The following is a 27,695-nucleotide window of genomic DNA, read 5'->3' as shown; positions in this document are numbered from 1 at the left end:
GAGCTCACCGTTTGCTGGGAGATCAACCACTGTGTTCACTCTCAACACAGATGAACCACAATAACATCATCATGAGAGGTCCAGCTGGTGAACAGGAGGGGCGAGACAGACAGAGCTACTGTGTGTGTGAGCGTGTGGGTGGGTGTGAGAGGATAAGACAATGCATTGGAAAATGATTAAATTGTGTTTGGGGGCTTACATGCACAGTCTACAAACAAGCACATAGTGGAATTTAAGGAACATTGTGCAGAGATGGCACACATACTGTACAAGCACGGACACACACATGCACATGTGAATTGTTTGGCGTGATATAAGCACTCTGGCTGAGATCTTTTTCATTGAGCTCCCCAAGTGATTTATGTACGGCATATCTCTCATCACTTCTTATTTCAAAACAAGTGTGTGTGAAAACTGGCTACATAAAGAGCAACTTATTAGGTTAAGGAGTCAATCTGATGCAAGCAATTCTAAAATAATTTGTGGTGATATAAAATTTTCATTGTGCAGGAATTGATCATATCTTTCCCCTGCCATTGCAATTGCCAGCATGCACAATCAAACCCCTTCAGATGTTCCAAAATGCAGCTGCACTTCTCACTTTTGATCAAAAAGGACACAGATCGCAGCAGTCTTTGGATATCAGATCGCAGCACTCTTTGGATAGCTGCACTGGCTTCCTGTAGCTGCCCCATCAGGTTCAAAGCTCTGATTTTTACCTCCAGAGTGGTCAGTGCAACAGCACTTGTCTACTTGGACTCCTTCCTCCAGGTCTACAATCCCTCCTGCCCACTTCGCTCTGTCAACGAACAGCATCTGGTGTTTCCATCACCGCACAAACGATTCCAAGCAAAACTCTGTGGTCTCACGAACTACCAAATTCTGCACACTCAGCAGCCTCACTTCCAATATTCTGTTGAAAAAAGAACTCTTCCACAACTTCGTATACACTTACATCCTACAGCATGCTTAGATGTAGATGCTTAGAAATAGAGCAGTTTGCTTAAATTTTTTTTTTCTTTCATCTTTTGGCTCGCCTTTTATCTCACTTGTAAGGCGCACTGGATAAAAGCATCTTCCAAATGACTAAATGTAAATTTAGTGTAAATGATCGGCGGTGTTACAGTCATTACTTAATACATTAAATCTGACCTTAACATTTACTAGTCAAAAGCTCTGCAGCTCTCACTTCCCTCTATCAGTTTTCTAGGCTATAGGTACAACATGTTCTGGCAAAGGGGCCGCGTGTGTTATCAGTTTACAAATACTCATGTTACCAAAGGATACACACTGACATATTTAAACACACATACACCAAAATAATATAGACTTAGGTTAAGGCGTGTATTCAAGATATTGAGGTGAAACAGAGAAAGCATTTGTGCACAAGAAGAGTTGTAATAAACCTTTCTTCATTGTCTATTACAGCATTGATCATTTCTGGAAGCCAATTCTAGAAAATGTGAGAAAGTATGAAAAAATGTTTTATCAGATCAAAACCTTAAAAAATGCATTTGATACTAAAATAAACAGAAGTGAAACAGGAAGTGGTCATATTTAAGAAAATACAATACATAAATCAATTCATCTATCATCTTCAACTGCTTATCCTGTTCAGGAGTGGGGGGGTGCTGGAGCCTATCCAAGCCACCAACTGGGTGAGTGGAGGGGTACACCCTGGTCAGGTCGCCAGTCTATTTCAGGGCCAACACAGGCAGACAGACGCAGAAAGGAAAACCATTGACACTCACATTCACACCTATGGGCAATTTAGACTCACCAGATAACATAACACACACAAATAAAACCCCCACTAACTATGCACCTTTCTCTAGAGTAATGGTTTTTGAAAGGCCAAGCCTGTTTTTTGCTGTCCTGTTTCCACTGTGCTGCATAACAACACATAAATGCCAAAGGATGAAGGTCACCATAAGGTCACCATATACAGAGAATCAGTCTAATAATTAATCTAACTAACTGCAGCTCCAGATGGCCGCTCAGAGGCACAGCGTGGTGGTAGTGGTGGTGGCAGAGCTGCAGCCCGAGCTGCTACTAACATCCATCTGGACTGTTTTCGAAAAAGGTTCAGCATATTGCTTTCAGTGCTGTATGATTCTGTTCAGTGGTGCTGGTCGAGTAAAACTGAAGCAGATGGAGAAGGTGACTTGTTTTCTTTCTGCTCATGGCCACAGTCACCACCTTCAAATAAAATATACAGGCTTTCCACAGAATTTGAAAGAGTATATGTTTGTATCATATTAATGGGAAAATACCTAACCACAAGAAAGCCTCCCTTTGTCAAATGTAAAATTTCTTATTTCTGTGGAACTCTAGTTTCTGTTCAGCAAAACTCACTGGCCAAAACAAACTGGTGGTTAGAGCTCTTTCAGGTGCTTATAGTCTTTTTACCAAAGTTTTCCCAGTAACATGTTTCATTTCAATACATTTGAAATTAAATCAATCTTTATGTCTTCTACTGTAGGGTTTGACCTTGTCATGATACATGTTCGTGTCTTGTTTAGAGCACTTTGAATGGGACGATACAAACACAGCTTACTTTCCTAATCTGTGGATCTTACTGTGGGTAGAAATCATGTGACCTTTTTAATATGTAACTGATAATATACTCATACTCTATACTTTGCTTAGATCAACAACCTTCGGCACATTGATTTGGAACAATTGATTTATTTACGCCGGATGCCCTTCCTGCCGCAACCCTCCCATTTTATACAGGCTTGGGACAGGCACCAAGGTGGCCCTTTATAGCGGGGCGGCCACACACCTGGTGGGGTGGGATTCAACCCTGCAGCCTTCTGCATCCCAACCCAATGCTCTACCCATTGAGCCACCAGGCCCCCATACTCTATACTTTACTTAAATGAAGATAACAGGCCAATCCCATGTAAAAGCAGCTGCCATAATATATTATAAAACTGTCCTCCCAGGACAAACCAGTCCCCCCCGTTCATATTCATGTCCTTACAATATACATTAAGATATGAATTTTCTCCAGTGGCGCATTGCAAAGCAGCTTCACTGAGGCAAGAAAGAAGAGCTAAAACAATAAGAAAAAACAAAAAACAAAAAAAAAGACTCACATGAAAACATCTTGAACCTACGTGCGGAGGAGCTGGGTGGCCATCTTTTCCTGAAATGTCATACCTGAAAAATTTCGACAGAGAAGCTCTGGTTTGATAAATTCTGTAAAGAACGTTTAAACGAATACACATCATTCTGTAACATTCAACTTAATGCAAATGTAAAGTCCAGCCTCACAAAAACCTTGCACAGCTTATACATACACACACACAGATGTATCTCTGCTGCCTGTCTTTATCAGGGACAATGTATGTTATAAACATCATAGTTTACCACACAGATAACCTAACATAACAGTACATACACAACAAGTAATGCTAGCCACTTGCTTACCACTCCTAACAAAAATATTTACTGCAGTTTACAGGTGGGAAAAGGTAAAAGTGTGAAAAATGAGAACTGTATCATGTGTAATAAAACACTAATAAAAACAAGCTATTTCAACATAGATATAGACAAATTAGGGTTTTGAAGATCTTACCATTTCTTGTCCATGTTGAATGTTGCAGGTTTCTCACCAACACATTCTTTCAACTGGAAATATACAAGATCAATATCTAAATAGGTGTTTTTATGACAATTTGTTGGGATCAAACTGGGACATGATACATTGTAGATAGCATATCAAAGGAATAAATGTAAAAGCTTATATAACTTCTTTAGAAATCATCTTTAGGTCGTGTTTTAAAACAGAGTGCTATAAAGTACCTACAAAGCAATTTTTTTTTTTAACTTCACTTTTTATTTACAAAACAAATCTAAAATAAAAATGTTGTTAGTACCAACAATACTACAGCCACACTCATTTAATATGAATGCTGTAATGCAAAAACATGAATGGGGAATATGAAGGCTGAATCAAGTTTCATGACCATCCAGCTAGTAGCTGTTCAAACATTCCAACATTTAATTAAAAACCACAAATCTGAACCTCAATGTGGCCCTTAAGTAAATGCCAGAGGCTCACCAAATTCAGGATTTATCACATGGAAGAAGCCATGGATGTGTGTAAAAAGTTGTTGACAGGAATCCTTTTTCATTTGTTAGTGGTAATGACTGAGATTAACGCTTACACAGCCACACATCTGTTATGATTGAAACATCAAGACTGCAGACTAATTAACAGTATTTGAAATAAAATGCATGTGTGACATAAATGCAAAACCTATTTCCATAAAACCACATAGAACAAACCATACTGTATGTTGTGTCATGCTGTGTTGTTGTACAATGATCAGCATTGGGAATAACACTCAAGAGGCTTTCAGACTGTCTGATTGCTCTCAGTGGCTCTTGAGATAACAAGCTCACAATTAAACAGGGGACACAGATCGACACTAACATCCAACCTCTGCTGTCCGAACCCCAACTTTCAGCTACGCTGTGCTAATATTCTATCTAGTCATATGTAGGTTAAGGCATCTTATGTCATCTGTACTGTTGCATAAGAGGTTGGCATGCAGCCCAAAAAAAAAAAGTTCAGTCTGGTATTCAGGACCCTCAGTGTGACGCTGTAAACTGAACAAACCTATTTCTGTCAGTCAGTCGGTGGGACAGCACAGCATGCAGCTGCACATTACAGTATATTTGCACAAATGATTTAGGAGCTACAGTAAGTGTGAATAATACCTCAGCCTACTTAAACACAGCTACAGTGGAAGAAACATTCTGTAGAGAACGGATCATGTTACGACAGTTAACCTGTTACCGCGTGCTTTTAAAACCACAATCCACACTCACACATTGAGAAGACAACTCACTCTAACTTGCATATTAGGGGAGAGGTAGCTGACATAGGGCTAATTGATTTTAAATGTACAATACTGTTTACTCATCATTATTCAGTTAGTACAAAGTACTAATCTAATAATTTGATTACAGCTTTTTGGTTTGAGGGATACATTTGAAACAGTGTTGAAGTAACCAAAATTGTGTGATTACCTGGTAATATATGATAAATTCAGTTGCAAAATGGTCTACAGATAAAAAATACACTAAACAAAAGGTAGGGTCTGATTTTTCTTTAGGCCTAACATTAAAGAAGCACCTCATTGTGTCAGCTGACACCATGTAATGCTGAGCACTCAACAAACACAGCTCTTGGAACATTGTGTTCTTGAGTACCCACATGACAACAATCAAAAGTTATTCTCAGCCGCGGTGTCTTCAGGAGATAAAATCTGCAGCTTTTTGCACACTCATAACTGGCCCTCACATTCGCACTCCTCTTGGAAGAGGTGTTTAATAATTAGTGTGGGAATAGAATAGCAGGGAGCCATTAGGCAGCTGCACTGCTTCCTGTCATCTTTCTGCTTGCCTCCTTTTAGTAATCCACGCAGTGCAATAGTTATTTAGAGTGAGTCAGAAACAAGGTTGACAGAGGTTGAGCTGAATCCCTTTACTTTCTCCGTAACATGGGAATTCAAGAAATGTGTGAACGTGTTGATGCTGTTTCCAGTGACAGGCCTTAACTGCTATTAATTTTATTTTGCAGTATGCAAAATTGAAATTCTACAATTTGCCATTAACATCTAATAGAACTATTTTAAGGCTATTTGAAACTAAAACTCACCTGTGGTAGCGAAACCAAACAAGAAAAAGAGACACAATAATGGAGGAAAGTAGATGACAAACCACAAAGAAATAATAAGAGATGAGACAGAGAAGTGCTATGACTCACTGCGTGGGTGTCCTGGTTGTCAGTGAGCTGTAGCAGCTTAGGGCTAGATTTCACTTTTCTGGGTTTTGGGGTTTGCTCAGTGTGACCACTCTGGCCTCCCTGTGAACCCAAACTGCTGCCCAAGTCCTCCCTCAAGCTGCTCACACTGCTCGATGGGATGTTCTCCTTGTTGGGGTTTGCCCTGATGGACACAGCTCTGTTTTCAACAAGAGAAGGAAAACTATGAGGCAATGAGACATCTGCCTTCCATCTCCCTCTCTCTGCTGCACACTTTGGTCTGTCTTTATCAGCTCAACAGCGCTAAAAACCAAGGTCGCACTGACACTTTATTTACTTGAACCTTTTATTTAGCTTATGTACTAATTCTATTTACTGTTAACACTCTTACTGGCCTTTTTTGATGTGTCACAGATCTCTTCACCAGGTCACCAACAAGGATTTGCTTCTTAGGGCAGTAATTCCCGTTATTATGACTGTAACTGTGACTATGTCTCAGTGGATGAGCTTGCCACGCAGAATAAAATCTTAAGAATGTTTTCTGTTGCCAAAACACCAAATGGAGGTGGTAGCATTGCAGTGACACACTAAGGTCAGACTTTATTAATGAATGGCCTCCCATTGAGCTTGGTTGGGTCCAAAGTGACTTACAAGTGAGGTGAACAGCAAGTAAATAGCAATGTTTTAACTATGATTGTGTTTTATGAATCATTGTGTGTTGCAATATGAGTATTTCAATTAATTTCAAGATTTTTTTTTTCTTTACCTTACCTACCTTAAGTCTCTACCAATATGCAAAATAAACTATACCTGGAAACCATACGCTGGTTTCAGGTGTTCATCATTATGCAATTGCATAATGATAATCTTTCAAAAATTATTGAGTATTTTAGTGCAGGTCCCAGTGGGGCGTCAAAAACCATTACACAACCTATTTACAGTCCAGACATCCTTTAAAAGGCCTCTAAACAAACTTTGATGTGTAAAATCTTTGGAGCTGCCTTTAAATGGGCACAAATAGACTGTTAGTTGGGGACTGGTGTGTATCTGGTGACAATCATAACAATCATCATAAGGAGAGTTTACAGAGACAATTGTATTGATGAAAGTGCATTTTGGTGTTGACTGATACTATAAACACTCATTTTATACAGTTACCATTAATGACCACCTGTATGACAATGCCAAACCCATTGTACCTTCTTCTTTCTTGGTGCCTCATGCCCTCCTCCTGCCGCTCCCTCTGGTATCTACGTCTTTGCCGCGCGGAGGACGGTGCTTTTGGGGAAAGCACACATGAGGTCAACTCAGAGTCCTGTGAACTTTGATCTTCTGAAAGGTTTACACCAAGGAGGTGCTGCTCCACTGTTGAACGTATTGTCCTGTCCAGGAAACTGTAAAAAGCAGGAATAAAATGAGTAAGAATTTTACCACGTTATACTCCAATAATATATGGGAGATTTCACACATAAAAGAAGTAAATTTTTCAAGTACAAGAATTCCACTTACTTTACTGCATCTGGTCTACAGTGGACAGGAGAGAGGTGATTACTAAAAGAAAAACAAGAGGCAAAGGTGACTTGATGCTGGAGAAACAGGTGGCCATAACAGGTCACTGAGCAACACTGAAAATCCCCACGAGCTCTGTTTCTGTCCCTAGGTGATCGAGGCATCTCATGTGCATGAGTAAGTGTTAACTTCAGTTGTGCTCGGGGCGTAAGTAGGTCCTATGAGAGCAAACTAACCGCCTTCCATGACTACCGTAATTCCTTCTGTCGATTATATGGGCCATAGGTTCTATATTCACTTGTATTTCCTTCCCTATTTTTTATTTATTTATTTAGTTTTTTTTAACATAGAACACTGGACAAGACATGGATGACAATGTGTAAGCGCCTGTGCTGAGTGTGTGTTCCAGTCTGTTCCATCTATGAAGAAGTATAAAGTAATTATTTAATGATCATTATTATAATAATCATATAGTCAGTCTTCCTCGCTGTGTGTTTCCTTTTTTTAAAATACATGCAGGCATTTAATCTAAATCTAACACACACACACACACACACACACACACACACACACACACACACACACACAAAACCTATTGCCAAGACCAGTAAGTAAGGTACTAAACTGTTTGTTCTGTGATGCAACAGAGTTTCAAAATCATCATCATCACCAATAATTTTAAAACTCATTTCAGCATTTTCTTAAATAATAAAGTATTTTTTTGACAAAACAAATTCGGTTTTAGCCTTTAAAAGTAGGATTTATTGCTTTGTTCTGATTACTATTATTTAAAATTGATTATTTAAAAGTTTTGGAGTATGTAAACTGCCATTTTCAAATGTATTAAAAACAATTAATTAATTAATTAATTATAAATAAATAAATAAATAAATAAAAATGATGATAGTTTTTTTAATTAATACCTAAATGAAGGCTCAGTTAATCAAGAAAATTGATCAGAGCTAATTGATAAATTAAGTTTGTTCGTGCAGCAACATGCCAACAAAATAATAAATCTTAAGGCACTGTAATTTTACAATTGCTGTGAAAGAGCTTGACAATACTTCGACACAATACAACAAACTAAGCTACAAAAATCTATATTTTATATATCAATATATGTATTTATTAATCTATATTTATGTAACTTTCACAGACTGACAAATGTCCTGTCTGCTGTTCCATGAAGCACAGATACCTTAACATGTATTATGGTGACCTGAAAAATATCTTAATGAACCATAAACAGGGGTATTGACAGTAATAGCAGAGCTTAGCAGAAATCTGTGCATCGATAACAGCAATGAAAATAATGGATTAATGGTACACTTTAAAGTTCACTGTGATGAACCTGTTTAAAATGGCAGAGACATTATCAAAAGTGTTACCATGGATCTATAGCCATATTGAAAGAATGTATGGCCTGCTGTGTGATCGCCATAAATTTTTTTTTGACAACTTAACATCATAAACATGGGGTTGTAAATGTGTGAGGCCTGTTTTAACACTAAAATTACCAAAAGACAGATTTTTATTATGTGCAAAAGCTCTAACGCCAGCTGGGGCGCCTCACAGGGGCTCCAGAGGCAGCAGATGAAACTTTTGCATTATTGCTGGGAAAACCAAGTAAGAAAATAAATAAATAAAGGAATTAAAAAATTTGCAAACTGATTAAAAATAGACCTGGCACCAACAGAAAACAGTTTGAAGGCTTACTACTGTTTATGTAGCCTTAGACCCTAATATTTACAAATGTCACATGCATGACTTTGTCAGGTGCAGTACACACATGAAGGCTGTAGATATGACACAAATTCATATATATCTCTATGACTTTCTAGGGCTGTCCCCCCCAGACTGTATGCTGCTCTTTATATAAAAGGTGATGACAATGTTAATTATGTAACTGTGACATGTGCCAAAGATACAGTCATCATACCCTGTGAAACCTTTAGCCCCCTGTCTAACAAATCAAACTTAACATGCACTCGGCTGCACTTTTAACTGATACAGTGATCAGTTTAAGACAGTAGTTTATACTTATGGTCAGTTATGAGGATTCCTCTTTCCAACTACTTCCAAGACATGGAATGCTGTGAGCTACAGAGGAGTAAAGTCAAGGGTTTTAGCGCCCATGTTGTTTCATTTGAAGGTAAAAGTTGCAAAAGTATTCATAAAGGGGAAAAAAATTACTACATTCTTTGTAAAAAAAAAAAAAAAAAAAAAAAAAAAAAAAAAAAAAATTGCATCATTCTTTTGCCTTTCCTTAGATTATCATTTAACTGGGACCTTAAAAGAGAATAATTCTACAACTGATATATGAAGCTAATATGTTATGTGAAACAAATCTTCTAATTGTACAAACAGACTTAAGTAAAGGTTATCACGTTCATTTTCCTCACCTTGTTTGTACAAACTATGTCCGTTAGTAATGTTAAATCAGCTTACCTACATGTCTGCCTGTGCCACATTTAGGTCGCTAATGAAATAAACAGCTGAGCATGACTGCCTGTCGGTGCCAAATGAAAATATTTGGCGATTAAATATCACCAAATATTTATAGCAGCCACCAGCATCTCACGTAGTCTTTGGGTTGGCATAGTAAACAAGTGTGTCAATTTGGTAGATCACCAAAGGAAGTGGCATCACTGCCCGAAAATAACTTAAGTACCACTATCTTTTAGTTTTAACCAAAGATGCATGAGAAGAAAACCACTCTGATATGAGACTGAGCTGTTTGCTGCCCTGGCTGCAATAGTGACAGTCACGAGTCATGAACTGCATGATAAAAAAGAACACAGGGTAAGAAGGATGAGTCACTGCAACAGAAACATAAAGAGAATCATCATCAGAATATGAGTGAGCCAAGTGTACAATCCTTTTTAAGGACACACACACTAAATAAATAAAATGATACCACCAACCGCAGTATTCCACTGGGAACTGATCAGCTGTTGATTTAGCAACACAGTGTTGTAAACACCTTATCTGTGAGCCCTTGTTAGGTTTGTTTGATTAAATTGCAGGGATGTCTATCTTCCAACTAAAAGAAGGATTTAAAAAAAAAGTGTATTTTACTTTAAAACATAATTCCACGTATTATTTATGTAGTATTTTCTAAAATAATGAAGCATATGATGTAAATCCCAGCTGTTTTTTTTTATTGTAGATTCCAAATCCAAGTTACAAATACAATATAAATAAAACTTAGAATTTACCTGAAATTACTTATCTGAAAGGCCACTGACCATTCAGCAGTGTTGGCTGTTGTATTTATTTTAATGACGCCTGAAAGATTTGCTGAATTCAGGTCTGGCATTTTTGCTATTTTTGCCCTGCTGAGTGTAATTATAAAAAAGCTAGCACTGCAAGTCTTTGCTTTTTATAATTGCTTAATTCAGGACTTTCTGGCTATGAAAATTGCTTTTCAAATACTATCAAGAACAAAATAATACGTTTGTCTAAGTATTGTCTGGGTATTTAAAGTCAAGTGGTCTTTAAAGCATAAAAGGTACTGAGGAAACAACTCCAAAGCTTCAACAACAGGTGCTTATACTGGTTAAATCTCCTGCACTGTGTACTAGTGGCATCCGTTCAGATAATCCTGTATTAGACCACAGTCAGATATTAGTCAGGAGTTTTAGTGTCTACACACACAGAAGAAAATTAAATTACACAATCCAGTTTGACTGATGTGAGGTTAAGCTACCATGTGGTGGCCTGAGTGTTTCTGTATGAGAAGGAATGCAAGCAGATTTCAGCAGAGAAAAAGTGTGTGTTTGTGTGGGAGAGAGAGTATGTGAAAGTACAGGCAGGCCATGAAGTTAGTCACTGAAAAAAGATGAATGACAAAAAGTGAATGAGATTTAGTCATTTGGTGTTGCCAGAGAAAGATACAGTCCAGTGCTAAAAGTGAATTATTGTAGTTATGGTTTGAAATTACTTTGACAGAAAAAAGTAAAAGACTTTTCTAAAACTTTCATGTAGTTGTTTTAAATACTGATCATCCATAAAAAACTGAGGAAGAGACGTTTAAAAAAGATGCTGCATTCGATTGATAGATATTTCAAACAATTCAATTGTCCAGACATCCTTTACAATTCAATTGTACAAGGAAACAAGGAATTAAGAATCAATTTCTGTCTACTGAAACAGATTAATCCACTAATTGTTTCTGCACTAAAAAAGAGACCATAGAGATCCTAAATTAAACCCTCGCTTTTTGCATATTGTAAATGTATTTTTAAATAAGAGTTATAACTTGAACATTTGAAAATAAATTAGCATGACAATAAAATGTAAAGAAGTGACAGGGTCTGAATACAGTACCTTCCGTGGTGTAAGTGTTAAAGGCTCTGATCGGACAGGGGGCATTTTCACAGCCCGGGGAAGCTGTTTGTAATTCTATCTAATGAAAACATAGCATTTTGCACACTGCGTTTGCATTGTGGAGCACCTCACATTTCTTGGGCCCAAAGCACCTCTTGTTTTTTCAGGATACCTCCAGTCTAAAAAAGTTCAAATCAGAGCTAAAAAGTTAAGTTAATTTACGTTGCTTTTTTTTTTTCCTCCAATTGCCAACGAATTGTGAGCAGTCTTAGGCGGTTAGGCTAAGGACAGTGATTCAGTAGCTCCTGTCTGAGGAGGCAAACCAGGCACTAGAAAGGCAGTTTACGGAACACTAGAGCAGCACTAACAACACTGTAAACGGTGCCTTCTAGCTCCTACAGGTCAGCTGGTTAGTTAGGACAGTCAGCTCGCTGTCATACATACAATGTTAGGTGTAACTGTCAGCACAGTAAAACAAACATACTTTTCAGAGTGTCTCGAGCCCCACAACGTGTAGGATCGCCACTGTATGAATACTTGTGTTTCTGAAGTTTAACAAAGTTATGGAATATTTTAAATTCAACTTTATGTGACTTGGAATGTGTGAGGAGTTTGTTGGCAGAGTACACAGATTATAAAATACATATAAAGAGATTATACATCCTGTGCCACAATGAAAAAAGGTTACAGTTACGCAATATCGACTAGTTATCTGTACATACGTCTCGCAATTAATACAAGCATACTAGTTTGGCCCTTTGATGTTCCATAAAATCTAAAAAGGGTTTATGTTTTATTAAATTTCAACCAAGAAACAAAATGTTCTGGCTAAATTTGACATTTTAGGTGTGATTCAGGTTAATTGCTGCTGCAAAAACAATTCTGCAAAAGCTACAAAACTCTAATACAACAGTGAGATTTAATTTGTTTTACTGCAGAACTTAGATGTCCAATTTGATATACAGAGTAGAAAATCATTTGTCAATTTAAGGTTTTATTGCCTCTACTTTTAGCTCTGAATGCCTGTAACCTAGTAGCAATTACAGTCACACGTATTCTGTAAATATTCCATTCATGTCCATACGGTAAATTTTAGGGCATAGAAATAAAAATCCTCAAGCGCACAGTCACTTAGAGCTCTATCAGCTCCAAAGTCAAATGTGTCAGCTCCATATGGCCGACTGAAGAACTACATTAACACCTACTGGACAAACTGCTGTGATTTAAAGGCTTAAGTCAACATAGAGTGAGGAATAAATGTCATGATTTATTCTTCTTCCTGTTTTCCATTAATCTATTAGTGAATATAATAAAATGGGTGAAAAACACACCCATCACGTATTTCAAAAAAACTTTTATTTTTTATGTTTTTCCAAAACCCAAATGCATTATGATGATATAGAAAATCCTTTTATAACACTTATTCTTTTTATCATGTTTTTTAGATGACACACTAGCGTGTTCACCTGTGTTTCCTTAGCTCAGGTGGTGTGTGAACAACTGCACTGCACTTTCCACTTTAACAAGCACACAGTGGTGAGCATACTGTTGCATGTGCATACCACACTGCTTTCCATTGTTTCCAATGCCAATGCATTGAGGCAGCACAAAGCCACTTCCCCCCTCTGTAGTCCAAAACAACACACTTTCACCCAGTTCTGCTACCTTTACAAGACACAGACTGTGAGCCTACCTCATGTAGAAAGGAGATATTGCCCTCTCTTCTTCCTGGGAACTAAAAAATAAACAGACATAATTAGCTTGCAGGATGAGACTGTGACATGCTTCACTATGGCATTTAAACATTAAGCAGTGCTCCTCATCACTACATGCTATAGGGGCTAAAAATAGGAGGACAAGGCTGGCTTTTGTCCATGGAATAATAGCCATGCAGTACTACAGATCAGTGCCTTTGTGGAACTTGTCTCCGGTAATTATTATGAACCAGCAGAGAAATGTGAGCTGCTTTAGAATATAGGCTGGTTGCTGCCGCTGAGTATATGCCAATGACACATGATGAAATTATGCAATGATTAGAGGAACTTAGTGCTGGCACTGAATATTGAGCTTGCTTAACATTTTCATATCCTGGCACTTACAGGCTGAAAATTTCATAATCACCTAGTCTTGTTTGCCTAAGCAGAACAGAATAATGTATTATCTCCTCTAAAAATAAAGCAGGAAGAAAAACACTGCAACCTGCTATAATATCTTGTACAAATAATTATCTTAACGTGAATGTTCTGTCACAATAAAAAGTCTTGGTACAGTATGTTTTTCGTGACAGTTTAATTTTAACTGCAAATTAATCAAAATTGAATTTGTGAACTTTACGGCCTATTAGATATTACATTTAACAACCCATCCATTCATTATCTTAAACTGCTTATCCTGCTCATGGTCATGGGGAGCTGGACCCTATGCCGGCTGTCATAGAGAGAAAGGCAGGGTTAGCTATGCATTCTTTATTTAGAAATGGAAGTGAAACAGACACAGAGGAACATCAGTATTAAAAAAAAACAAAAAAAAAAACCCAAACAACCAAATCTTTCATCACTTTTATTTTCCATACTGGGTCTTAATGTGTATGTTTGCTTGTGAGAAGAGAACACTCGTTGGGACAGCATGAACTCTGTCAAAGCTCTCAATTTACAAACATCGCAACTTAAGACTTTGGACAGACAGTTGGGCTACTAAATGCTGAAAACTAAGTACCTCCGTAGCATACACAGTGAAAGTATTGATTTATTTTCTTTTACATTTGCCCAACTGAGTTCTATTTAATGAATGACTGAGTGCTTGGCCTTTTCAGTTTGTACTCCAAAACAGGGCTGATAAATGCTGCTATATCAAGTAAGTTTAACAATATAAAGCTGAAAATTTAATTAAAAAGCTATACTTTACATCTTTGGGCTTTTGACTCAGCGAGCCATTTAAAGATTTTGCTGTGGACTATTAAATTGTTTTGGGTTCAAGTTTTCTGACATTTTAAAGAACAAATCATTTGTTGAATGAATTGCTTCTTTAAATCGGGTGAGTGGTTTATTAGTAACTTCCTAGCTTTCCCATCCTGTACCACAACTTTGCTGAAGCCAAAAGGAGCGGACACATCATATTCTTTTACTCTAATCTACCAGAGCTTCTAAATATTAGGACTTGCTTGTTTTGCTGTCTTTCGATATTAAAAACGGGAACAGAAAATAAATCACATCGACCCACAATCGGTCAGGAAGGTTGTAAATATTTTTAGTCTCAAATTATATAAAATACTGACCAAAAAGTGGTTATTGAATGCAGTATTCAGTGAATGTTTGGTATGTGGTGGGTTTTGGTACTTTGCGTGCCTTTATGTGGCTTAGTGTAAGGGACAGACCGATCCAGGAGAGAAGAAATCACTATAGAAGTTCAGGCAGTACCTCAACAAATTCAAAACAAAGTATTTAGGTTTCAAGTCAGACCGGAGTCAAAATGGGCCAAAGTTCGTTGACACAATGTACAGGAAATGTGCAGGTATAGGTGTTGTTCACCACAAAATCCTTAGTAATGAATGTTTTTTTGTTTCCTTCTCACACTCATGTTCTTAACTGGTGTTACACAGTCTGGCAAGCGTATTAAAATAATGTGTGCTGTCACTGCTGCAATGAATTGCAAAAGCGGAAATCCTGCTTACCCACTACCTTACTGAGGGGATAACAAGGAGCTTTGTAGGGATACTCAGAAACTCCTGATCCCTCTAGCAAATGGAAAACTACCATTGGCAAGTTGGTCAAACTGGAAACGCACCACTTTTTCAACATTTTTTTAAATGTGTACACAAAAGTAGTTTGGTTTAGCCGAGGCTGGTCACCTAAATACGCCTCCAATTGGCTTTTGGCAGGATTGCTTTCCTTCCGCCATGCCATGCCTCACCTCTTCCAAAATACTTCTAAAACACGCAACACCAACAATAAGCTAGTATTGAGGAACTGATTTTTAGAATAATTAAAGTCAGGCAAAACAAATGTAGATCCAAAACACATCAAACCAATGATGACATTTTTCTTTGCATGACATTAATTAACAAAATGGCACAGAGTCACCTAAGTCTCAGCTCTTCTTTTAAGTCTAAAGTCTGTTCAGGTTCAAACATCAGCTTTTACACATGTTCTGTAAATCTTTAGAATACCTCAGAGCACAAATCATGTGGGAACTTTGACCTGTAGGATTTTTTGGAAACGTCCAGATTACTAATTAAACTTGTTCCATCAGAGGAAATCAAAGTGCTAAAGCAACTCAGAGCTAAAATAGTGGCCATCTGGCATAGTTTTCAGTTTTTACTTTTGCTAAACGTTATGGACATTAAAAGGAAAGTGACTAATAGAAAAACATAATTGTGTCTGATTAGCAGAAACATCACTTAGACAATATTGCAGTGTTGCATACTGTATCTTTTACCAGGATATTAGCATCAGCTGTCATTAAATAAATCCATTCAATTTTACAGTTTTAATTTGAATTGGACAAAATAAAAAAAAAATCTTAAAATGTCCTTAAAATCCTTAAAATGTTGGTGGATTATCAGGATTGTTAATGATTAAATTTTTGGTGATAAGTCAATAAATTTACCAGTAGATATTTGATTGACTCAGAATCCTTATTGCCATCAAACCTTAGTATAACTAAAGATTAAGGGTTGATGTGTGAGATCAGGAAAAAAAAAAAGGTACCACAGTAACTGCAGCAAAACCAGTTTGATCCAGCCAGCAGGTTTCTGCTGTAAATATGCGCCGTCAGGATTTCAGGGTGATGGGTGAGATGTTCTGACAGGCAGCCAACAATACCGTTATACCCACAGGGAACCTTAGCTCACACCACACTGCAATGTTCCTCATTCCCATCTATTTCCAGTGGGCTTCTAAGAAACCTAATAGTTACATCACAGGACTCAGTGAACCATGGCAACTCCACACAAAAGCCAATATGCATCCCCTAAGTGCAAATAGGCAACGCTAAGAGCATAAAAAGTTCACACGACGCTGCAATGTTGGCTCACGTGCCTGTGTGGTGAATGAGGCTTATATATCAGATACAGGCAGGAGCATTGTGAAAAAGGTGCGAGATTGAATTATGTAATAAAGAGGAAGCATAGTGTTATGGTAAAAATCTAAGGCTCTCTGATATAGTACAGAGTTCAGAATCTGGCTCCATGAGATCCATCTGAGAAGGAGTTTTTGAGATGTGATAAACATGATATGAGTAAACAGGGAGACTCAGATAAAGAAAGGTTTCTGAAATTAATTTAACACGTCATCACAAAATAAACTTAAAAAATCGTATGCCTTTAACAGGGTGTACAGTGGTCATCACTCTGCAACACTCCTAATTCTAGACTTCATAGATTACAGTGTAAAATCTAAATAGTGTTGCCTTGCAGTACTTTTGTTCACCTTGTAATACTTCTTCATTCTCTGTGATCTATAGAGAGACACTGCCCTTTATCAACTGTGGCAGATCACCACTGAGAGGATCCTCAACTGTGGCAGCTGAGAAGCCAGTAGTATATTAGAGTCCGAGCTAGTGAACCTTGCTTTCTAGGCTGTGTTATTAAGCTGTAACCAGTCACTGCCAGGGCTGACTGGTGCAGGCTGTAGCCATGGTTATGACTGGGATGCTGTAATGGTGCTGTAATAGTGGCTGCAGCAATAATCACAGAAAGGCATTTGTGTCTAGGCCTTGATTGTTATGTGATCAACCCGTCGTTTGTGATTGTTTGATACTTTGCACTATTTACAGTAAAAAATAGGTTTTCAATAATTTGCAAATCAGCCCATTCTATTTTTATTTACATTTTACACCGTCTCTCAACTTTCCTGGAAACAGGGTTTTACTTACCACCCATTAAAAATAAGTATCCAGGTAAAAGAAAATGTTACATTCTAATTCAAATATAGAACAATTGTATTTTCTAGATATTCTGACTCTGAATATGGTTATTCCAGTTGTAGCACACTTTGTTGTGCTGTGCTGTATGAACTGCACTATGCTAATGTAAGTCTGCCTGGCACATTCCTATGGAAAGTGAGAGGAAGCCAACGAGTATGTATGAGTTCAGCTACAAATACAAAACCGTAGATTTTGACTGATTGAAAATGATCATGTATTAGCTAGGGATTCAAGTGTCAAAATCAAGGCTATTTAAAAATGAAGTGTCTATTAGGAAATACCAATGAGTTCAGATTGCTGATGCACATCACTGGGGTTCCCCGTAATGATGTCTGTAGATCAGTCAGTCACCCAATACTACCTGACAAGCAGAATTATAGGGTGTGGGGAAAATCCACCTGAAGATTTACTGGTAGAGTTACATAGTGAGAAAAGCTCATGCCACCATCAATGTATTATATTTGCCACTGTAGACAGGGATATTAAGAAGCCTTATTGATTTAACAAACTGTAGACTACACAAGCAACACTGATCATTATCTTTGGGACAAACAACACGGAAAAATGTACCACTAGTAATGATGATTGGCATTTTTAAAGGCAGGACAAACACATATATTTAATATGTGATGTGTCTTATGGTGACAAAATTACATAAATACAGTCCACATAAAAATATAAACAGTTTGACATAAATCAGAACAGCGAGATTTGTAATTTGGTATACAGACAGTATGCCTGAGAGCGCACTACTGTGTGTGTGTAATACTAAACTTTTATGCAATGTGTTAATGGAGCTGGTGCTGACACGGTTTTAAACTCTGATTAATGTCATAGTAAAGGTCATCGGTTTGTTCAACAAGCTGTACTAGAAGCCAAAACCGCAATATAGGTTTTCATCATGGTGTTTCAACATGTCATACAATCTTAAATGCTGTACCCAACTTCACATGTTGATGTTTTTACCTGCGACAAACTCTAGACACTCATTATTATTATCATCAGAGAAGTAATTCGGCCTAATTTGACCTTTGCACCTGCAGCTAAACTGGATTATGGAGTGTGTGAAAAGTGGTTGTAAACAGTAAAGTAGTGAGATTTTTCAGACAAACAGCACAGGTGTGATCACAGTCAAGGTTAATTCCAATCCAAGACCCCTGGTTAAAGCAGTAAGAGCTGGAACAACAGACACAGCTGTCGCCTTGCTCCTCCAGAACTGAGGATACTCAGCACCAAGTGGTTCTAGTTTCAACTTCCTATAATAGGCGTGTTTGCATGCCCATGGCACATTGCCACAGGACTTGAGCTTTAGATCCCTGATTGCTGTCAGACAGTCAGGATTCTTCACCCTTACCCTTGGCTAACAGCACATCACCTACGCAGACAGTACTCATAACCTCAACATCCGACCCCCACCCCAACCTGCACACACACAGCAACAGCAAATAAATAAATAAATAAATAAATAATGGTAATGTTAGATATGCAGCAGAGCGGTTTTGTTTAGAGTTGTATGATCGTTATTTTAGTGCAGTCATAAAAGTTCGTACTTAAAGATATGCCTATGACCCTAATAAAGTCTTGCAGGAGTAGCTGACAACATTCCACAGTGGAAGTGTATTTTATTTTATTTTTTAAACAAAACTATATTTTGCTCGAGGTGATGATGTTACATTATTTATTTGAAAATCATGGCTGAAAAATAAGAGTCTAAACCAAACATACTGACCTGCTCAGGGCCTCCATGCTGTCAGAGGGGCTGACACTGAGGTAGCCGGGGTGTGAGGCATTGTCTGGGGTAACTTTAACCAGAGGTGTGGGAGTTGTCTCCATCGCCTCTGGGCTAGGGCTCCTCAGCAATGAGGTACACGGCAAAACTACTGGTGTGGAGCATAGTCTTGCTTGGGGAATCCCAGCAGATTGGCTGGGCTGAGGGACAACTTGAGGAATGTCATAATTTTTCTTTTTCTTCACCTGCTTCTAACACACACACACACACACACACACACACACACACACAGAGAGAGCGAGAGAGAGGGCAACAACAGGTGAGTCTCGTGACAGGAAATATGATATACCATGGGAGGTAAATGATACAACCCAATCAAGCCACACACACACACACACACACACACACACACACACACACACACACACACACACACACACACACACAAACACACAGGAGCTTTCAACCTTTGCTCAAGTTACAGAAAGAGAGCAGTAAAATAATCACTAAAGAGGTGATGGGAAATAGGAGTTTAGTTTACAATTCCTTTGAGTTAAGTTTACACTGTTTGTCTTACCGTGCTGACCCTGAGTGGAAGCAAACAGCTGGAACCATCGACTGTAGTGTACAAGAAGAACCTTAACCTAATTACGGCCACGTTGCCAAACGTACCCTTATGCATTGTGTTTCAAACAAAGAAATCAAATAAAGTGTAAAGAATGAGCCAAGAAGTCATCTCTTAGTATATCCCAAGAGCAGTTACCTGCATATGGCTGCCCGTGTTGCTGATGCTAAATATACAGCTGGCTGTGGTAAAAAGGAAGTGGAACGGTTCTGACGCCAGCAACAAAAGTATCAATAATGGTCAAAAGCACCCAATGCTAACAAAGGCTCAGCCCTACATAAACATCCGTTGGTTCAATTAAAAGCTTTACTTTTTTCCTTTACTCCAGTTATCAGTGGAACATTCCCACTTTGGGTTTAACTTAATGGGTGGTTCTAACATCAATAGATGTTGCCTCCATTTAGCCATTTAGCAATTTGGTTCTTCTTCATCTAGACGTAATATGGATCATGCCCCTCTGGGCTTCAAACTGATTTGGCTAAATTTGTTATTCACAGAAACCCAGAGAAAAGGGAAAAATAGAGGGAAAGAAGGAGTAAAATGTGGTTTGTCAGTTTTTTTTAAGTGAGTTGGAGGAGCTTTATCATTATTCGAGGAGACATTATAGATATACCACAGACGAGTCTCCATCCCCAAATCTAAAGATAAATTGGTGTAATGACAATGGATGTCAACACAGTGGGTGAGATAATCCTGTCCTTTTGGTAGGTCTGTGAGGATTTTTCTGGATATTCAGTTTGTTAATGTCTTGTTTTGGTTGTAAAGAAAATGTAATAAATATTTTAAAAGATTTGATAGAAAATGCCAAAATGCATACAGAATACACAGAAAAAAAAAGGAAGTTGTCTCTGCATATCTCTGACAACCAAAATGAGGATATGACCCGTTTTCTAAATAAGGGATTAACTGATAATTGTTACTAAAATCTCAAAACGACTAAAGATAATATAATAAAATAAAAAATATAGATTTTTTAACTTAGCTTAACTTTTTCTAATAATTTATAATAAAAAAGGAAGCCACTCTCATACAGCTCTATTCACTGATGAGAAACATTTTTCACTAGACTTTTTTAATGTAGTGATTTGAGCATATTTGTTAAAACAAAATAAAAAAGAAAAGCAGATTTGCCTCAAATGTTTCCTTGGCCTTACTATAACAACAGACAGCTTCTTTTCAATTCTATTTTAATTTTGTCATAACATGTGTGCTTCTGGATTCCAAAGGTCATGTATGGACATAAAAAGCTGTGTCTATCAAAACACACTGTTCCCTTTCATCACACATCATGATCATTTTTAATGACACATGCATCATAAATTAAACACAGGCAAGAGGCTCTGTTTAGTTTGTAATCCAAGTATGTATTAATGTTTTTGTGTGTTTCTCTCTCCACTACACCTGACCGAGGCAGATAAATAATTTATAATTTATAGACTTAAAGCCCCCCAGTGACAACCATGTAGTGAAGCTCTGGTAGTGTATGAGTATGAGTGGTGAGCAATCCAAAAATAACATGTTGGATCAAGGCCAAATTCGTGTTAAATGGCCTTGAGATTAAAACAGGTTTTATAGACGATGATCTACATGAGTGTTTGGGATTGCAGCTATAAAAGTTAATATTTATAGTGGTGATGAATCGCTTTGATAAATCACTAAGTACTGTGGGTCATACTGTTTACAATACAAGTAATTTGTTTATGAAGTTTTTATAAAATTTCTAGGAATCTGTGGGGGTCAGCATTCAGGGTGTAAATCCTGTGATAGCCTGGTGTGAGCCCCACATTCGCTCAGGGTCAGCTGGTATCAAATCCAGCCCCATAAGGATCCTCTGGATGACTAGCAGTTGTAGCAAATGCATGGATATGCAAAGACTATATGAATGAAAAATGGATAATATTTGGGACATAACTTAAGCTCTTGTTTGATCAGCTTATTGTTAACCAATCCTAACTCAAGTATCACCTATGGACCAGCTAGCGTGCTAAGTTACAGTAAATGATGGTATACTGATGGTTTACTTAGCCGAAAATTACTCTTAACATGCCGATCAGTGGGGTATTGTCAGTTTGTTATCAGGCTATGGTTATGGTTCAGTAAATGACCTTCTGCCCTCCAGTAATTTCCGATGGTTTGTCATCATCCAGGAGCCTGATAATGAGGTGACATAGACAGCCTGTATACGACAGAAGGAGATGCCGTTTTAAGACAGAGAATATCTGTTTAGTGAGAAGGTCACGACAGATGGGTGGGTTACAAAACAGATTACTTTAAAGTGGGAGACAGCAGACAATCTATGAAAGTTTTAGTTTTGCATTTATTACATGGGCAAAACATGTGACCCACACCACAGCACAGCACATGAACCTACTACTTGCCCACTGAATCCTTATTATAAACTGATAAGAGCAGAGAAAAGCCCAGTATGATAACGTCCCTTCAATAAGCACTGTTGGGCTGTTTTGTATTTTTACTATTGTGGACCATGTGTGGGGGGTTACTAGATTTATTACAGAATTATACTTATGAGGGAATTAGGATGTTTAAGTGGTAATATTGTACTTTGTTTCTTCCTGACATGTTACAATCTAACAAATTTGACAGCCGGTCTTACATTTACTACAGACTACTGTTTGGTGGAATTGTCCTTCAGCTCCAGATGTTTAAATCCCTAAGTTTATCTTGCTGTCAGTCAGCATTTCTTTTATCGCTACAGAAACACTTGTCTTGAGATGTAGACTGCATTTATGGAATCAATTAATTGAAGTCTTTAAATTGACTTAATTAATCCAGATCTCTATTTGTAAAACGTGTAGACAAGCAGGACGTTCCAAGCTTTGATTTTACTTGACTCTCTGACCAAATGTGGTTTTTGTTACAGGTCTCATCTGTAATAATACCACAACACAGCTGGAAATATACCATGCCCAATGATTGTCTCTTACTGCCAATAAGTGTGTGGTTGTTTCCTGCAGCAGATCACTTTTATCAAATTACATCATGTGAGTGAATACTGTGGAGAAGCAGTCTGTGAGATGACCTCAGGCTAATCAGCACCAAAGCAATACAGCAGATAAGAAAGCAGAAAGTGCTGGGTGGGCGAGGCACAGACTGCAGTAACTCATCAGGCCACCCATTAAACGAGAACAACTTATCACACACACACACAACATACTTTTCAGTACCTTATTTTTCCTTGGCCTTGGTTTTGGAGTGTTAGTAGAGGATTTTTCCAGAAGCTCTGCATTTCCCGAGAGTTTTTTTTCTCCAACCTTAGAAAAAGAATGGGAGGACAATATTAGAATAAGATTTAAGTACACATTTGAATGTTTAGTGTACTCTGAAGGAGCCATGGGCTTTTTAAACAAACTGGGAGAACTGAGTGAAAAATAAGGTCGGGGAAAGAGTTAAAACCTTATCAGTGAGCTGGATTGCTGGATAATTATTACTCCAAATGAATAAATAAATAAATAAATAAAACATTTTTTTTAAACAAAAGATGACGCTTCTTTAACTTAAAGAAGTTTCATCGTTTCTACATTGTTCCACATATTAAGTTTAAAGAAACAACAAATATACTTCTGCAGTGCATGTCATCTTTGTTTAGTAATTTTATGTAGGTTATCCGTAATGTCAATAATATTAATTTTATAATTATATTAATCTTTTACAACTCATGTAAACCCACACGGAAATGGCTTTGGTGTCAGAGAACTGCTTTTCCAAAACATGCTAATCGCATCATACATATCCCATGGAAAATGCTAAAAAAGAACTATGTAAGGGAATGTCATGCATTTATGGAAGCCTTCGCTGGGAGTGTTACACATAAACAACAACACTGCATTTTACAGTAGACCAACTCAGAGAAAAGCTTCCACCAAGCTAAACAAAAATACACGTATGCAGGCATGCTACTGAAAAGCAGTGCACGCACATTCTTCCTGGGAACTGGCGTTGGCATCGTTGCGCTGAGCTGACTGGGTGATTTCTTTGCGTCTGCATCTGTCTCGTGGGCCTTCTGGAACACAAAAATACTTTAGGTGAGTATAAACTCACACTTTCAGAAACACCTCCAACTTGTCAGCTGTTTGTTTAAAAGGTAATGGCAACACCATATCAAACCACAAGGAAGTTCTGGAGGCAAAGGGCCTCTTACATATCTGTGCATACTCCATGTGTTACTGTGTTTGTGTATATATCCATGTTTGGATGTCAGGTGGCATTTATTCTTACTAAGGGGTTTCCCACAGTTCAACAAGGTCTTAATAACACAGCACATACATTTGGGACCAGTCATGTTATTACAAATTAATTACACTAGAGCATTACAGTGTTTCCAGATTTCATTTTACTACTACTGGGGACCTGCATGGGATTTTACTTCAAGATATACTAACATCTACACATGTTTTGCATGTAAGCATAGTGGGACATGGGAGGCAGACAGTACAGTGTGTGTTATGAGGGTAAAAAGAGAAGAGGCACCCTGTGTGACCATGAGGAACCATGGCTTGTCTACTAACCAATAACACGCATGGCCCATGTCACATTTCACGCCAGTAACACAGTCATCAATCAACAATCTAGACATTGCCTATATGCTGGGGTGACAGATGTCTTTCCGAAAGTGGAAATTCAAACAAGGTTTTATAATTCTGCTTGTTATTGTTGAAAAGACGCTATGTCAGCTTTGGAACAGTAATGTCCACTTCTGGATTGAAACAGACTTATGATACTCTTTCTCAATGCATTTTTCAACAAAACTAATTATTTAAAGTTTGATCTCAATGTCAAAGCATAAAGCCTTTTCAGTTGGTTGCTTTCGTCATAAGGTCTATCTGCGTAAATCATGCCTTTGATATTTTTACATGGTCATACCCAAGCTGAAAACAGATCTGTTTTGTTAGCTCATAAAATGTTGAGGCAGCCGTGTTAAAATAAATAAACAAACAGAGGCACACATGTTTAAATAAATAAATAAATAAAGAATGAATGAATGAATGAATGAATTACTAAAAATATATTAGTTATTTAAAACAATGAAATTCTCTTCAGAGGGATTAAATTAGAATGCTAAACTACTACTAAATCCCTGCACTTCACTTTAAAAAGGAAACATGAGTGATAACAAATTCAACCAGAATGTGAGTTCATATGACTTAAATCCCTTCAACAATGATGGTTTATTTCTTGCAGGCACATTTTCCCTAAATGGCTACAGAGCAGCAGGAACAAGATGGTGCCGGGAAAAACAACAGACCAGACAAACCAGCTAATCAATAAAGACATCCGCCATTAAAGCAGTAACTATAATATATCAACAACCAGAGACTCAGAAGAGCCACCTGTGAAGGAGGTTATAATAAAAGATCAATATTGAAATCAATTTTAGCTTAACATTATGTAAGCTTGAATTTATAAACCATCACTCTAACAAGTGTTTGAGCCGAGTGTGAGGTCACAGGCCAGAAAGGAGAAAACACCACTGTTTAAAGTACATGGGCAGAACATGTGACTCACAGTTGGTTGTGTTACCACCTGCACTACACTGTAACGATCCCCAACACAAATCTATTTCATATAAACATAAGCATCTGGCCTTCCAATGAGTATACAACAACACCTTCACAATGATAAGGGCAGGCTGTTCTGTGTGGCCTTCTTGGTCTTTGCTGGCGTCAAAGATGTCGCTGTAGTTCTGGATGAGCTTGACCATAATGTTGTTGCAGATATTTTGGTCCTTCATTGCTTCAAACCCCGGAGTCACGCTAAAATAAAAAAATAATTAAAAAGAGGGACAAGAAATGAAAAACAAAAATAAAAGCAATAAAAATGATTGAGTAGATATATTGTTAATGAATTGCTTTCTGGATACCATTTTACTATCTGTGCTCCGCTGCATGGAACAAACACAGTTCAATTATGATTTTGAAACTGAAGTTGAAAATCAGTTGTCAATCACATTAATAAGGCATTGCTTCCTGGACTGAAAACTGATGTTTACACAGTTTACCGCTGGAGATGCCATCCAGTTACAGGCTGAACAACAGAGCTGGGAGATGGCTGTAAATTGTAAAATGCTGCCCACTACATCTCTCATAAATAGACTAGTGAGAACAGAGGTACTTAGCCAAGCAGCTGCAGGGAGGAGATGACCATATCATTTATTTCTGAACATCAGAATAACATTGGAAATCACATCAAGGTTAAACTGTACTTTACTTCAAAACTACTAACTTATATAATGGAAGCTTTAATTTATTTGAAAAAACATCAGATTTTGATGAAACAAAGAATCTGATTTCACCTTCTTGCAGTTTAAAAGATGCATTAAAAAGAAATCTGATTTTAACCACTTTGGACACCAGCTTTTAGTCAGCTCTCTCTCAAAAGACAGAAAAACAGTTTAAGCAGAAATGGCAAAATAGAAAGATGCTTATTCAAGGGGCATGTGTATGCAAACCAACCATTCAAGGAGTAGCAGACTTAAAGACATGTCATGGTTTTATCTTCTCTAAATAAGCTACAGCACCACCTGCTGGCTAGACTTTCAGAAAAAGAGTATTTACAGAAGCCATGTGTTCAATATGTTCTGTAACTATTGCGTCAGCATGTTAGATTAATTAAAGTTTTCAAAGTTACACTTGGCTGTTTTTTTTTTTTTTATAAATTACTTAGATTTTTTAGCTGCACTTAAAATCTGTTTCTTTTTTGAAAAGCAAAAAAAAAAAAAATCTATTACATATCAACAAAAAACTTCCTGTTTTGAGTAATGGGTCAAATTTGCCCAAAGACAGATGAAAAAACTCAGTAGATGTCATGTGAGATTCATCATATTAGTCAGTATGTAACATGGAACCACTTTACCCATTTCTCTGCTCTGACGTATAAAACCATGTTTAACATCTGACTCACTAAACCGTCCGCATGGCCAGTTTTTTCCAGACTAATCCAAGCTGTCTGTTACCTAAAGGGTTCAACAAACATAGTTTGCAGATGGCACATCAACCTTGGCAAAAACTCCAGGAATGTCAGTTATGTTCTTCAATGATATTAACACACTCAAGTAGACTTTTGGAACATTTGGTAAATATAGTTTTTTTTAGCTTATCCAGAATACCTACTATACCCTTTAGTGTGAATCATTAAGACCAATGTTTGGGCTATTGATTATAACCCAACAACAATTATTTTAAGCTTTTCCAATGGGTCAGACTTCTATGTTTGTGTGTTTAAAATGAAACCTATCACTTGTAGTGTCAAGTTACAGATAATTATCACTATGGTACTACTGCAGTACTTTAAAAAAAGAAGAAGAAAAGGCAGTGTTGATGAGATTGTCCCACTTGTATTTATTTTGAGTGCATGACCACATGTACCCTCAAAATAGATTAAACCTACTGGAAGACACTGGGTCCAAACACAGTGGCGAGGTTGAGGGCAGTCATGCGATTGTCCTTGTGGTTGCACTCAACAAGGGTAAGGAAGTGGCAGAGGTAGCGGAGGAGGCTGTGGTGAACGTCTGGGAGCTGCTGGAGCAGGTCTCTCATGTCTGACCAGGTGCCATCATCTTCACACTCTTCAAACACAAAATGACATGTCAGAATAGGTGTTAAGTGTTAGGATGCTAATCACTGCTTCAAGGTTAAAGTTGAAACATGCTGCAGTGTTTGGGAGATCCCCTTTTTTCTATATTGGTATTCTGGTCAAGTCTACTCACACTCAAGCAAATAATTTGTGACAGGAGCTGCTTGGTTTCCTTTAGAGCAGTTGACAATTTGTGAAACATAAATAGATTT

General features: G+C 37.6%; 1 protein-coding gene across 11 annotated transcripts in view; it reads right to left on the bottom strand.

Annotated features, from left to right (window-relative positions):
• The window catches only part of fam13a (family with sequence similarity 13 member A), a 49,887-nt gene that overhangs the window by 12,611 nt on the left and 9,581 nt on the right, over positions 1-27,695 (bottom strand). For 5 of the 11 annotated variants that reach the window (XM_067496666.1, XM_067496656.1, XM_067496664.1 and 2 more), the window contains exons 4-14: positions 27,298-27,475; positions 25,520-25,664; positions 23,831-23,914; positions 23,079-23,165; positions 19,269-19,519; positions 13,311-13,352; positions 7,289-7,330; positions 6,979-7,173; positions 5,783-5,978; positions 3,584-3,636; positions 3,102-3,165 (exon numbers count right to left, since the gene is read on the bottom strand). In XM_067496666.1, coding sequence (XP_067352767.1) covers positions 3,102-3,165; positions 3,584-3,636; positions 5,783-5,978; positions 6,979-7,173; positions 7,289-7,330; positions 13,311-13,352; positions 19,269-19,519; positions 23,079-23,165; positions 23,831-23,914; positions 25,520-25,664; positions 27,298-27,475 — 1,337 coding nt within the window. The remainder of the gene's footprint in view (positions 1-3,101; positions 3,166-3,583; positions 3,637-5,782; positions 5,979-6,978; positions 7,174-7,288; positions 7,331-13,310; positions 13,353-19,268; positions 19,520-23,078; positions 23,166-23,830; positions 23,915-25,519; positions 25,665-27,297; positions 27,476-27,695) is intronic. The other 6 variants (XM_067496660.1, XM_067496657.1, XM_067496659.1 and 3 more) reach the window with 6 other exon arrangements.

This window comes from Channa argus, chromosome 3 (assembly GCF_033026475.1).
Source record: "Channa argus isolate prfri chromosome 3, Channa argus male v1.0, whole genome shotgun sequence".
NCBI lineage: Eukaryota > Metazoa > Chordata > Actinopteri > Anabantiformes > Channidae > Channa > Channa argus.
Note: the sequence above shows the minus strand (reverse complement) of the source record. Positions and strands in the feature narration are given on the sequence as shown.